The sequence below is a fragment of the Porites lutea genome, chromosome 4 (assembly GCF_958299795.1).
Source record: "Porites lutea chromosome 4, jaPorLute2.1, whole genome shotgun sequence".
NCBI lineage: Eukaryota > Metazoa > Cnidaria > Anthozoa > Scleractinia > Poritidae > Porites > Porites lutea.
Genome location: NC_133204.1, coordinates 50,142,938 through 50,158,171, shown reverse-complemented (window position 1 = coordinate 50,158,171; position 15,234 = coordinate 50,142,938). Strand labels below are relative to the sequence as shown.

The 15,234-nt window shown below is 38.9% G+C and overlaps 1 protein-coding gene across 2 annotated transcripts in view; it reads right to left on the bottom strand.

The window, feature by feature from the left end:
• LOC140933977 (neural cell adhesion molecule 2-like) overlaps positions 1-15,234 on the bottom strand; it is a 36,911-nt gene that overhangs the window by 20,009 nt on the left and 1,668 nt on the right. Inside the window, exons 3-5 of one of the 2 annotated variants that reach the window (XM_073383666.1) lie at positions 13,572-13,850; positions 9,427-9,741; positions 2,627-2,926 (exon numbers count right to left, since the gene is read on the bottom strand). In XM_073383666.1, coding sequence (XP_073239767.1) covers positions 2,627-2,926; positions 9,427-9,741; positions 13,572-13,850 — 894 coding nt within the window. The remainder of the gene's footprint in view (positions 1-2,626; positions 2,927-9,426; positions 9,742-13,571; positions 13,851-15,234) is intronic. The other variant, XM_073383667.1, reaches the window with a different exon arrangement.

The window sequence follows — 15,234 nt, the reverse complement described above, 5'->3', positions numbered from 1 at the left end:
TGGCGCCTGCCATAGAGATACGCGTGACCTCTAGTTCTTGTAGTTGTTCAGGTAGAGGGATTTCGCGTATAGACTTGAACGCAGCGTTCTTGCTTGCGATAAGCACACCACCGGCACGATTGTGAGATCGATCTTCCCTGAACATTATATAATTATCTTTAAGGATCTCAGAATTATCTATGGATTCTTTTAGCCAGGTTTCATTGACGCAGACTACATCCATATCCTCTGAGTACACCAGGTCTTGAAACTGGTGTAGACTGCAGGCGACCGCATTGATCCGTTGCTGTTTACAACTTTCTTTAAGCTCTTCAGGCTCCGTGTGTTTGATACCATACATTTGATAACTGAAATAGATTCTGAGGAGCCCACAGGTCCTGGATGAGAAGCGACGTCACTACAGAGCAGTAGGAGACCGACAACAAAGTTATCGCGGTTAGTGTAGTCACGAGTTGAAAGTGGCTTGAGTTTGATAAGCGGTTTGTCTGCGGGAGTGGGCTTGGAAAACCTCCATAGCTGGAACACACTATTAGAGCTGTAATTAGTGTGATTTGGCGCTGGTGTACTAAGCCAGTGACGGATAAGTATTAGAAAGATCGCAGAGGCCAAACGGACACGGCCGGTCGCCATCTTGGGTGGTGGGTGATATATTTATGGCTCTCAGTTGAGCACACTGAAAAGCGAGGACGAGTGGAATTCTGACCCATAAAGAAACAAAACACATAACGAAATACACTTACACTCTTACGGCCAGAGAAAACTGCTGAGGTAGCAGACTGCGTAAAAGGCCAAGAAACGTAAGAAAAAAACAACACTGAAGATAACTGCGCTTAGTGCATTCCAAAAGAAACTGAAAACTGTATTGCCGAAGTGCAATGTAAAATACGGTTAAATATGCAGAAAAGAAAACTAAAGAAACTCTAAAAGCAGCTAGTGAAGATGAAGAAGCAATGAGACGCTATGGAGGGAACAAAATTAACACAAAGAACAAGACAAAATTTGCGAAAGAAACTAAGGTCATCGAAATTATAAGCTTAATTAACGCACCTGATCACAAAGTGACAATAACAAAACAGCCCAAACACTGTTAAGCTTTACTATTCGAAAGCTATTACCAAGGAAGTTAATACGTCGCGCTCCAGTCAAGACTCATATTATCTTTATGAAAACACTAAGCTCGAGTCTACTGAGTCACAATGCAATTATCTGGCATAGTTAATGCAGCTTCAGTTTAAGCTGCACTCAATTCTTATAATTTTCGACCTGTTAATCACTATCCGTGATAATTTAACATGCCTGCAAAGAAAACTAACAAGCTGGGCCCAGCGTGATACAACATTGCAAAAAAAACCATCTCATTCACGGACTAAAGAAAATCGCTTAGTTATTTAGATCCAAAAGGCACTTTAGAGAAAACTACAACCCTTATTCAACCGTAATAAAATGCTGTCCGCTTCAAAAGAGGTCAATAAAAAGCTCTTGTATCAGAGGGCAAATTCTGCCGACCAGAAACAAAAACCATAGTAAATCGATATGTGCACAATGACCTCTCAGTGTGAAACAAGCGGCCCAGTAAAAATGTAGAACCTTCCAGAGCATAATCTACCTAGCAGAGGAAAAAAAATTATTGGAACAAGCAGCATTTTGGCATGAGGTAAAAGTCGTGTAGGCCTACCACCCCCTTTTATTGCGGCTCGTCCACATCGAATCTTTCGTGTGGCATATCCTTTGATATAGAAGCTTCGCTTCGACTGCTGATGCGAAGACGGCGGTGAAAGTTAAACGCAACGCTTTACAGAATATTCTGAGTTTAGATCAGACGGCGTATTGCCTACATATTGAGCTCCCCAAATAAACTGATCCATTTTGTTTACGAATGTAACGCCACCCCTACATAACACTGCTGACCTCGGATCGTCCTCAGAAATTTTATAGCATTGCCCACAGGTTTTATAAACTTTCAAATACAGATCTTAAGATAAGCCGGCCTTGCTGAATATTCGAAGCATATAGCGAATATCATGAGAACCACCACATAGCCTGCAAACTGGATTTCTCGCAGAAATCTCCGCTGAAGCGGACATGCTTTCCGCCATTTCAATTTCATTATAATGCATAAATTATTTCCATTTGGCCATTTTCTTACATGATTTACCTAAATCAATCAACCAATCAAAATGACGGATTGGCCAGCCGATGCCAGGGCCTTTTCCCGCCCCACCTCCAAAGCCAGGGAAAAGCGCCCTGGGGACGAGGTTGAGTTAATTTTTACGTGCGTGTACACGCACGTAAATTTTACTCGCGTAAATGAAATAGAGGCAACCTATGAGGTGTTTCTCTTAAACGTGAATTAGAGCGAGATCAACTTTTACTTTTACGCGCGATCTTTCATACACTGTTCCTCTTTTATTTGCGAACGTAAATTTTGCACACGTACTCTTGCTAGAATTTCGCGACTGTGGAAATTAACTCTTAGGAGGATGGATAACTTTTTTCAAGTGTCAATACTACCTCCTCTTGAGCATACCCTGTTCCATGTCCTTACAGTCATCTTTAGATTTTTTTAACAAATCAATCATTTTTTTAGAATGTGCTATTTTAGAGGGTTTACAAATGAGTACTATACCTGCAAAATATACTACTTTGACTTTTGATTGAGGCCCGAACCCGAAGATGTTCCTGGCTCTTACACGTACTTCGTATTTGTACGATTCTTCATATTTGTAGACTAGCATGTGTCTGTCGTTAGTTTCTCTCATTTCACCGTCCTCCCAAGGCAAGCCGGGAACTTTATATTCCAATGAATACTCTAGCACAGGCATACCACCATTTTCATCAGGTTGATTCCACGATAGTTTTACAGCAAATGGTGGGTTTTCTTTTCGAAGTAAACTACTCTTTAGGTTGTAAGGAGCAGATGGAGTGCCTGAAAACAGAAAGAAAATGCCACTTCCTTTGCCTCTATATAAAGCTCTGAAGTAAGGTAGAGCCTTCAACATCAAATGGTTGATTTACCTCATCCAAATTGAGGACAAGGTCATACAATGCCGTAAACGTACTACTGTTTATAAGCCCCCTGGTTATAGGGCCATCTAACTGTAAGTAGAAAACACATCCGCTAATAAGGCCCCTCGGATAAAAGCACCTTAAGTTTTCCCTATTTGACTGATATTAAGAACACTCTCAAAAATCTGCACTACTTCAAACAGAAAAACTACTGCAGAACGACAAGATTGTTACACCATTTTCACTTATGTGATTTAATGATACTACAAACATCTTGTCAAGTACACTAAACAGGATTGAAATCAGCGCAGGATCAACTTAACAAGGGGCTATTTCGTGTTAAGTGTTTGTACAAGAAAGATTAGTTCAAATTTAAAGCACGAAGTCTCAGTGCTATATACTGCGCATAACAAATTCTTATAATTGTAGTAAAGATGATCGTAAAGGGTAACGTCTGATCTTATGTCTTATGGTTGTGTTCCAGTGACGTTAACGTGTTAGATTTGATTTGTCTCTAAATGCTGAAATAAATTCTATTAAATATAATTAAATGCCAGTAAATCAACAGTGCCTAGCTCATTTCCAAGCATTTGTATTCATCGGTTATATGCCCCCTCAGATTTTAGCACCCTAACCCCTCCCCGTTTAAAAGCCCACTCGACACCCTTACGAAGCCGTATAATATCAGACAGTGGTGTTTTAAAATCTATAGTTGTAACTTTAAAAAATTTTATAGAATAATGCAAATTTCCATTTACCTCTTTTATGCTGGACATTCAACTTTTAAATGGGCCTGCCGTTATAAATTTTAGAATGCAAGAATGCTAGCGTACAATTTAAGAATTGAAACCCAAAGAATTTTTCTTAGGAAGATGCAGAAAGTTGTTCTAAGAAGTGCCCTTAACAATGCAAGGTCCGTCAAAGTCTTGTGCCAGGCCGAAACACCAGCGATCATAAGTGAAGGACAATATGTCTCTCAATTTCATTCAGTATTATTTTAGATGATGGACGACGGAACATTTCCTGTTGTTAAGGAAATTAATTTACTCTTAAATTAGATGATTTAGATTTTATTCTGTTTATAGATACAATCATTTTAGCTAACATGCAATGTAATGCAGATATTGGCATATTCTTAATCAATTGACCTAACATTTAGAAGACACAAAGGTAGTCAAAGTTTGCCGCCTAGCTTTAGTAATTTTAGTTTTTGGAATCCGTACATTTCAACAGTCGACTCTCTCTTAACAGACACCTGAGACAGACACCTCTATAAGACCGAAACCACTGTAAAATGGACACCTAGAGTTGGTCCCTGCCTTTCTTTACTCCCTTTGTTTAACTCTCTATAAGACAGACGTCTCTCTAAGACGAACACTAAGTAATGGTCCCAAAGGTGTCTGTCTTAGAGAGAGTTGATTGTATATATGTATATTAAAAAGATAGGAAGTCTGTGTTTCGATTTTTCCGTAGTAGAGTGCCTGATACGTTAAAGTAGAGCGTGATATAAATATTGGAAGTAGGAAAAAAACTACACTTTCATCCCGACAAGCCTGTTTCGTGATCGCTCACTCTTCAGGGGATTTTAAAATCCCCTGAAGAGTGAGCGATCACGAAACAGGCTTGTCGGGATGAAAGTGTAGTTTTTTTCCTACTTCCAATATTTATATTAAAAAGATATATATATATACACCCGTTTTCAAAAAGGTTTTCATATAGAGAGATATATAGATAGATATATACTGTTGTTTTCTTGCACGTGCGCCCGTGTGCATTTACACTTGTTATTGTCCAACTTGTGAAAAAACTTAGTTAAACGATAAATTTTCTTTTCGTCAGGTTCTTTGTTCCAATTTGTCAGTTAAAAAAAAATGCACGAGCACTGTCTGCAATTCTCTTGATTTGCATTCTCTTGAAAATTAAAGAATGAGGAATTCGGTCACTTGTAGATCATATAATTGTTGTCGTTACAGGATAAGGGGAAAAACATCAAAGATTTTCATTTTTAAAACAACGCAGATGAAATGAAAAAAATGTGTTTTCGAAACCGCTGAGAAGGAAGATGTGACGGTGAATGTCCATATTGGATATGTGGGAAGGAGCAACAATATTATAGCAGATGATTAAAACGGACTAAGACGATGGCGAGGTTCGTAGAAGCAGACTTTATCATAACCATGATAAAGTCATGTATCTTAATGTCTCACCTTTTTTCGTGTAAAATCACAACGTGTCATTGAAGACAGAATAAACTCTCGGCCACAAATGCTTTCAAGTTAGTCTACAGTTTCTCTTAAGCACGCCCCTGGACAGCGCATTTTTTAATACACTCCATCAATAAAAATGCTTCGTCACTTGCTACAGATGCCATGGCATTTGGGCTACCAATTCGGTGACGCCGTATAACTCGCGGATCGGCTGTTTCGCTGGATGTTTTCCTCATTCCCAAAATCAGCCATATAATTCGCCATTGCAAGTTTGTATCGCAGGGCGCATGTATTTTTCTAAAAAAAAAAAATCAAAACGACATGTCAAATTGGAACAAAAAACCCGACGACGAAAAAATTTATCGTTGAACCGAGTTTTTCACAAGTTGGACAATAACAAGTGAAAAATACACACGGGCGCACGTGCAAGAGAACAAAAGTATATATCTATCTATATATCTCTCTGTATGAAAACCTTTTTGAAAACGGGTGTATATATATATATATAATATATAACTAAGGCTCGAGGCAATGAAACGTTAGAAAAAAAAAAAACAGAATCCAAAATTATATAAACTCTCCACAAGTTCGTCCATGGTTAAGTCCATTTTTCATAACCTCCCCCAATACAAAGGGCATCTATGATTATGTTGCGTTGTTTCACTTCGTACCCAGGAAACTACTGTTTTAATTCCCACTTCAAGGTCTTATCTTCGCTCTTCGTCTCTCTGTTGTTGACAAACGGGCAACCCATTTCGATTTTAGTTATTTTTTTGCTCTTTATTTGTCTGTTTTATGTGTTTTCCAAACAAAAATAGAAATTACAAATAATATAAGTAGCAGAAAAAAACTGGCAAGGAAACCTAATAGAATCTATATAGGCTTATGACAGGTTAGGCCTCCTCAGACTACGGGTTAAGTAAACATATTTTTAATTACATAAACATAATGTCTTTATTCAAGAAGAGAAAAATAAAACTATAAAACATCTTGAAAGGGAAAACTAGAGGATGACCCTATGACTTTTCCCTAAATAAAAAGATGAAACATCAGTTGAAGAAAAGCTGGCATAATGTCCAAGGTGGAAAAGATTTAAGATTGGTTTTCATATTTACTTAATAATTTAGTACTAGTGATTGAGGATTTGGGCGGCAACTCTGTTGGTTTTCTCGGATTACCTCTTCATACTCTGCAAACACTTGCACGTCCCAGTACCCACTCGTAAACGGGCTTGAACTTGGCCGCAGGTTACCAAGGTGGTGCCTGGTCTATGTGGCCCAGATCCTGCAGCATCTCATAAACAGCACCTTCAAAGCTGAGTCGTGTCGGTGATGTGATGTGTGAGCCACACTTTCTGGGGCCTTATTACACAACCTACACCACGCTTTGCCTCTAAACTTGTATGGGTCTTCTGACTGACATATAACCGAGTTGGTAATAGTTGCTCGTACAGTTAAAAAATGCCGGCGATTCTGTGTGTCAGGCAAGACTTCCACTCTGTTAGCCACCAAAACACCCATTAGCGCTCAACTTCTCATTCTGTTATCTAGTTGTAACTAGACTTCCCTGCCATCTCTGATTTCTCACTTCCTCCTCTAGCCTCTCTACTTGGTACTTTCGCAGTTCCGTCTCCAGGCGCTCGAAATTAAGCTCCACACCAAGCTCCTCAGCTCCGTAACCTAAACCCTTCTTTAACCATGGACCTCCGTTCCATTTCGTCGTTGGAGCCACAGGGTTACCTTCCCCCGTTTTCAATAACAATCTTTTGAGCTTTTCTGTCGATCTCCTGTATATCCATTATCAGCCAGTGCTGCGTCCACATATGATGACCAAGCACCTGCAGGGAAAACTAGTTTGACGCGGTCACACGATTTTGGTCGGACAATTAAAGGGTTTGTCCAGATAACCGACATCCGTCGCAGGTACTTCTTGGCAGCGCAATACAAGAACAGTTTATCCTCCTGCATCACACCATCAAGCACGCCTAGGAACTTTTACTGCTTCCCGTCATCAAGACTTGGTATTCTGGCCGCCTCATCCAATGACATCCCGAGTTATGTCTCACGTGCACTCCTCTTCTCACACGAACCACTGTACACTTGATCTTCCATAGTCGTTTGACCATGTTCATTCCCCAGTTGAGTTTACTCTCAGATACAGCGGAAATATATAGGGCATCAATATATAGGAGGTCAGTAAAATTAAAACTGATGGGTTTGGACAACCTGTATCCCTCGTTAGCACTTATCTTCATACAGTAAACAGTCTCGGGCAAAGCAAGTCTCCTTGGGGCAACTCTTAACAGGATCTTATCGGTCTGGATTTTTCCCTCCATTTCCTTGTGACAACCAAGACCCTAGTGTTCCAACTCCTGCAAAGCTTAGCGATAACCCTGTACATCTGGGTAGGAAACCTGTGCAACATTACCCCATTTAACCAGCCATGATCCACTGAATCATACGCTCTCTTTAAGGTGGCTCGATACAGTTTTTTTGAGTGAATACCTCTCACGTTTGAGCGTAAACTACGTCGCTAAAAACAAAGATTTGGAAAAATTAACACCACAGTTGTAGTAGATAAAGATGAAACTTTGTTATGATCAGGGTTGCAGTGACATCGTAGTTGTCGTGGCAACGAAATGACGCCATTACCTATTTTACTTGCAACAGTATTTCTCGGCACTGGGAACTGTTCTTCCAAAATCGTTTACTGGAGCTTTTTCCTACAATAGCCGTCTCGATGTTAGTGAAGTTTAAGCGAAATCTGTAAGAGCGTTATCGAGATATTTTGGGAAGAAGTTTTTATGGTTAGAAATACGGTAAAAAATGGACAACCTTGATGTTCCACTGTTATCTGTACTAAACGAAGCGCTTTTGACATACAATTTCACCTCATAGAAGTTTCAATCTTTTTAAAAACGTGTGTGAAAGATCATGGAGATACCTCCAGCCGATTGCTAGAAAGAAGGATTTGATTATTATGTATCGAGGCGCTCTTATAGCGGTAATGTAAACATTTCGGTCTACTTTAACAAATTAGCGAATAATTGTTAAACCGCTCGATAATTTTTTTAGAAAATTTAAGACTCTTGAGATAAACTGTCCTTTTATATGACCTCTTAGTTTCAAGATTATTGATATATTGTAAGGCAGTAAAATAAGGGCTACAATTCGCTAATATTTTGTCGGAAATTTTGTCTTTACAAGTGAGAGTCTCTGATTATTCAGGGGTATTGTCTCAAGGTTTCATTTTCACGTGAACAGCAGTAACTAACAATGCATTTGACATATGCAAAAATGCTAGCTATTGTTGTGCACGAAAATATGAATTTTGGAGACAATACCCCTGAATAATGAGAGGCTATCACTTGTAAACACAAAACTCTTGACAAAATATTATCGAATTCAAGCCCTTATTTTACTGCCTTACAGTATATCAATAATCTTGAAACTAAGAGGTCATATAAAAGGACAGTTTATCTCAAGAGTCTTAAATTTTCCAAAAAAATTATCGAGCGGTTTAATAATTATTCGCTAATTTGTTAAAGTAGACCGAAATGTTTACATTACCGCTATAAGAGCGCCTCGATACATAATAATCAAATCCTTCTCTCTATCAATCGGCTGAAGGTATCTCCATGATCTTTCACACACGTTTTTAAAAAGATTGAAACTACTATGAGGTGAAATTGCATGACAAAAGCGCTTCGTTTAGTACAGATAACAGTGGAACATCAAGATTGTCCATTTTTTACCGTATTTCTAACCATAAAAACTTCTTCCCAAAATATCTCGATAACGCTCTTACAGATTTCGCTTAAACTTCACGAACATCGAGGCGGCTATTGTGGGAAAAAGCTCCAGTAAACGATTTTGGAAGAACAGTTCCCAGTGCCTAGAAATACTGTTGCAAGTGAAATAGGTACCGGCGTCATTTCGTTACTATGACAACTCCGATGTCATTGCAACCCTGATCACAACAAATTCTCATCTTTATCTAATACAACTGTGGTGTCAATTTTTCCAAATCTTTGCTTATGGCGACGTAGCTTACGCTCAAACTTGGGATGTATTGACCTTGAAAAACTATATCGAGCCACCTTAAGTCAATCCATGCCATACTTATTATTATTATTATTATTATTGAAATTATTATCATTATTAATAATAATATTGGGTGTATAGGTAGTAGTATATGGTATCGTAAAACTCACTGAAGAAAAAAACTTTAATGCTGTTTGATCTGAATCCGTGGCCAGCTTTGTTGATTCCTCTCACGTCTACCTTCAGCTCTCGGGGGTGACCGCTGATCTGCAGCTTGCATACCATGTGCTCTGTTGTGTTAACGTTGATCCTGCTGTGTGAAATGCTGTTGACGACAGGATGTTTAAACTCCAACAAGTATCCTGTTAACGGAATCCCGCCATCATCCTGAGGGGGCTCCCAAGTAATCTTGTTATACAGCTTGCACTCCGTATCATTACGTTGAATCTCTTGCACTGTGAGGTTGACTGGTTCTAACGGTTTATCTATATGCACAGTACAGTAGAATATCGGTGTCAGTAATGATCATTTGCAAATTATTCGATTTTATCGGTTTTTGCTCAGTTCTCAGAACAGTGGTAAGAGTAGCAATTACGATGGTGTAAAGGGGCTAAGACGTAGTGATTATAAGCCAAACGATTTTAATTTTAACAACGCATTTTAAATTAAAGGGTCTAAAAAGATCTGTCGTCTAGCAACCATCAAATTTCGTCGATGAAATGAAACTTTTCCAAATTTCTGGAAACGGTCGAATGCCTGGTCAGGGTAACGATTTTTACCGAAGTTTTTGCTAGGAAATGATGCTCCGGTGTTTCACGAAAGGACGATTTTCGCTTTTGTAAACGCCCCCTCAGTTTCCAAACTCAAAAAAATTCCACACAGTTCCATCATGCCTCTCCCCCCTTAAATTTTATGTAAGAAACAGGTTCATATCAGGCGAATGGGGACCTTGGGTCTAAGGAGCAGCCTCATTAAGTATTTCCAGGCTAGTAGAGGGGAATGGGATTAAATATGTGTTAAGAATACCTGGGTGGCTCTGGGATTGGGTTGACCTTGTAATGGTGGACTGCTGTGTTGGTCATAGGATGGGCTTTAACCCGTCGAAACCATTAGCTTGACTTTTTTTATTCTAGTAAACAAATAGCAATCTGGGGTTCCCCCCGCATGGGGCAACACAGAAAACTGCAATAATAAATCAAAGGGTGCCTAAGGCTAACCTGTGGATTATTAATTACTGTATTTTAGAAATGAAAGCTGATAATGAACCTGCAATTAGTCTACCGGTATATTTTAAGTCTGTCAAAAAATGGAAGTATGTTTTACGAAAAAACAAAAAAACAAAAGGACCAAAAAAAAGGAAGAGAGTCCGACGTAGAGGGTCAACGCGTTATCCGTTGCGCCACGACTATTAATAGTGAAGGCGACCGTTAAATTAATCATCCTTAACTCTTTTGATCATGAAAATCTGGCAGTCGACGCTGTTTGAAGGCGGTAGAGCTATACTGATGAAGAATTGAAAGATATATTCGAGGAAAACAAGCATGGTTTTGACAGTTAAAACCGTACCTTAACTCATTTCGTCGCATTTGAAGTACATATGGCCGACAAGTGTCTCGCAAAACCGTCGCAAAGTCTCTTGCAGATTGCGATTCCCAGTGTTTACTTGAGGAGAATCAATTACGATTGAGCAACAGTAAACATTTCCTTTTTTTATTGTACAAAGTAACATTTCATTTCAGAATTATTTTTCACTAAAAACCATGAGATTGGGAGTCTTATCGTGAGAAAAGCTAAAAAATCATGAGACTCACGGCAGAATCGTGAGCTTGGACCAGCTTGAGAGTCGAAAACGTTTCGTCATGTTTATCGCTTGGACGAGTCAAAAAAGCTTCAAAAGTTCATAAACTTCTGCCTCAAAGTTAGCCATAGTGCTTATTTATAAACATTCAAAGTCAACATGAATCGTCCTGTGACTCCTTTGAAATGTACAAAATCAGCACATCGCAGAACGGGAACGATCTACGACAGTTGTGGTTTTGATATTGGGCGCGCTCGTGTGGAGCAGACTGATTTACGAAAGGTGTGTGACACATTTGCATACCGCTGTGCCTTCCGTTAACTTGTTCCTTACGCTACGCGTAATCCACAATTTAACGCGCCCTTGATCTTCTCGGAATCAACGCACCCTTTTTATTAAACTATTCCGTCGTTTTTGATGTTATCACGTTCCTTCCATAGCTCCAGTACGGTATAATTAAATCACACACAACTCTCAACCGTGTTGATTCGCCCTGACAAAGGGCTACAGTCTCAGGCAAAAATATTTGGGACACTTCCACCAAACGCTGTTTTTTTACATCTTTTCACTTCTGGCCCGTCCCCTCGTTCTCCCAAGTTGTTTATTGCACTTAACTCACCAAATCCTGTACACCGACATTGGGAGAGTAAGAAGACAGTAAAGTGTCTCAACAATTTTGACTGAGATTGTAGCACTCGAAACGTTTGAATCGCTCTCCTCACCGACACTGCCCATCTGTCCTTACTGTTTCAACTCTCCGAGTGCCTCTTCATGTAGGTCGTACACGCGTTGATTAATACCGACTTTTAAAGGAATCTTGCCCACGGTACCCAGTACTTACACAATAACAATAACAACACGATATTCATGTTCATTTTGCTAAACGAAAAGTAATACATTTTGAACTGGAATTTGATTTTTCAGGACCTGTCGTCAATGTAATATTCGTGTAATAAAACTTTTACAAATTAAATGTAATTTTCAAGTGTGTTCTGCACTTATAAATTATACATGTTGTCGTTGCGTTATTTCTACCTGGATTTATGAAACATTTTGTAATTTATCTGAACTTCACCAGTCTTAGCTTGTTTACTGTGTTGTTTCTTTACGTCGTAACTTTTCTTAGTTGTTTCGTGGTTAGGGATTTTTGCAGAACTGACTTAAGACAGAATTTCGGGAATTTCTATCTAATCTTCCTCCCTCCCTCTTTGATCTTTTTTCGTCCCTGCCCACAATTCTCTCTCTAACACAAGTGACACTTATTGGAAATCAGTGCGCACCTAAAGCTGGTTTCGGTGCCGCTTAGCGGTTTATATTTCGTTGTTCGAGTCACCTGGAGAAAAGTTTCCCGGAGAGCATCATCTAAAGCTCTGAGATGGGACAAAGTTAACATGATTCGCAGAGTCTGCATCGTCCAATATCGTACCGTATTCAACCGTGTGACCGTACATCCGGGAACTTGAATAAGACGATTGTAAGATAAGTTTGTAGTGGTGTTTTTCTGCAAAAAACCTACGTTTTCCGAACTATTTTATGATATTTGGCCTGTGTTAAACATGAAAAGATTATGTGAAGTTGTGGATAGTCTTATCATCGCCACGGAAGTGTATGATTGTGTGATTTCCGGATGGTGTTGACAGGCAGAACTAAGATCAGAAGGTGATCGATAAATTGTGTACTAGGCATTTTCAATGTTTGTTGTCTATTCCATGCAACATCCTGTCATTTATTGGCCGGAGAAAATAGTAGTATTTAAGTAGCTTTTAAGTTGTTACATAAGCTTTAACCAGGCACTTTTTGACTGTATTTCACTCAACTTAAAAATTTCTTGACTGAAATGAAACCGGTTTGAAACTCCAAGGGAGTCAGATTACGGAAATGTTCTAAGATTTGCGTCACTTCAAGTTATTTAGATTCAGTTAAATGCTACTAGGGACCACTAACTTACTACCTGGCGTCAAATAAAGGCTATTAGACGTTCTTTCAATGAAAGAAATGTTTTAAATTTCCAAGTAGTAGAATGAGTTGATTTTTTTGCTAACCCGGTTTTCAAAACTCCAAGTATATTTACAAGAATAAGAAAATTCAAATGTTTTCGACACTAGGTCATCTTCAGGGCAAGGAAATACCGTCCGCTAATTGCATGAGAAACGTTTCGCAGCTTAAGAGTTAATTTGCCTGTTCTAGCTAGGCTTCAATATTTTTGGAAGTGCTCGTGTTTGGGAAAAGTTTTGAGTCTCTAACCTGGGGGAAGCTGCTGCCACATGGCTGAGTAGCAAATGACTAAAACAAATTATTTAATAAAACATAATAGGATTTAGAATTACAGTTGGCTGGAGGCAAACCAAGCTCTTTACAAGAGTGGTCGAGGAGTTGAACTCGGGAGTACTCTGAGCAAGTCCAAAACCTTTGCAAATGAACAACCTCTTTTAGGAAACAAAATTTTTCCCAAAATCGTCCCTGAAGTAACATGACAACTCGTTTATAGAAACAGGAACGCAGAGAAACGGCACTTACACAGTCGTTTTATATTTATTTCCATTCGCTGTGTTGTAGCTTCGGTTTCCGCCACGCACGTCACAGGTTCAAAATCTTGGTCGTTCACGGTGACTAGGGATACCTGACCTAGGGTTTTCCAGCTAGTTTGAGGACCTGGCATCGTTCGGTTTTGTTGCAACCAGTAAAATCTCACAGGGGCATCATGAAGTACCTTCTTCACAACGCACTGAAGAGTGATTTTATGCCCTTCCCATGACTCAACCACTCGAGTCGACTTTTGATCATCAATCATTAGATCTAAAATTTGAAAAAAAAAGCACATAAACTAAAACAGGCTGTTGAATTTATGAATAGGATTAGAGGGAAAAGTCGCTAACTTTACTTTATTGGCAGCTGGGTGAGTTCGATTTACTGGCTTATCTGTTATAGAAACTGCTAAAAAACTGGAAAAATGCAAATGTTGGTGGTAAAATGATCATGGGGAAATGAAGGTTTTGAAGGCAAGAAACGAGGGGAAAGACAAAAGTCCTGAATAAAGCAGGTAAAATAGTTTTAAAGAAGGATAGATACAAAAAAGGAGACGTATCCAAGAGAAAACTCTCACATAGTTAGCAAGCTAAGTCCAGAAACGTCATGAAAAGCTGTTTAAAATGTTTAAAAAATTAGAGGCCCCTGAGATGGCCAAGAAAAACTCTGCTTAGTCTACCAAGTAACCCCAGCTCGCTCGCTTCTTGTAAAGAAGTACAAAAGCCTTGCTGTGGGACGGATGATTATCTTTTTTGGATGAATGCCCAATATAAATATTATTGAACTAGCTCCTGCGCACCAGGTGCTAAAAAAGCTCAAAATGGATCATCTGTGGGGCAACACATCCTACTTCATGCCGCAACGGCTACAGAATGTGATAAAAAAAACAAAAAGGGCATGCCAGTAACTGAAATTCTGAATACATGTCCCAGATAGTGAAATAAACATCTTCTAGAAATTTCAAGTGAAAAAAAAATTTTGACCAAATGTAGTGCATGAAATTAGAGGAACGAACTTTTTGGACACCCTGTATTTAAGTCAACTTGCTATTTGAAAAAAGATCTACAGTTCTTAAAATTCTACAGCTGAAGTCACGATGTATTGCGTATTGCAGTGAATGAATTATCCTTTACTGCAAGGCCAAGGAAAATGTAGGTGCGCATGCTTTAAAAGGCCTGTCAATCAGACTCCATGAACTCACAATGCAGTACAATAATACGCTGTAGTGAGCTTGAGAAAGAAATAGTCTATTTAAATTAATGTCAATTGGTTTAAAACACCTGCTGCAAAGCAAGGTTCTGCAAAATGGTTTTTTTGGAAATGGAAGTTTTGTCAATCTCCCGGTTTTCGTCTGATGGCCTCCTGACAATCAACAGTAATTGATGGAAATATTGACCCGGAAACGCCAAAATGTAATAGTGAAAAAAAATGAGACTAAATCCTGCTTCACCCGGCTTTTGTTGCTATTTATTTTTAAAAATGAAAGTATGAATACATTGCGGAATCAATTCATTATCATAAGCCATATCGACAAAACCGGCCATTAATCAATTTAAACCGCACCACCATATGTTTCCAGTTTTGACGATTACAATCTTTCTCTCTGTGTCGTGAAAGAACGGACATTATAGTTTTAGTTTGTAGCATTATTTCT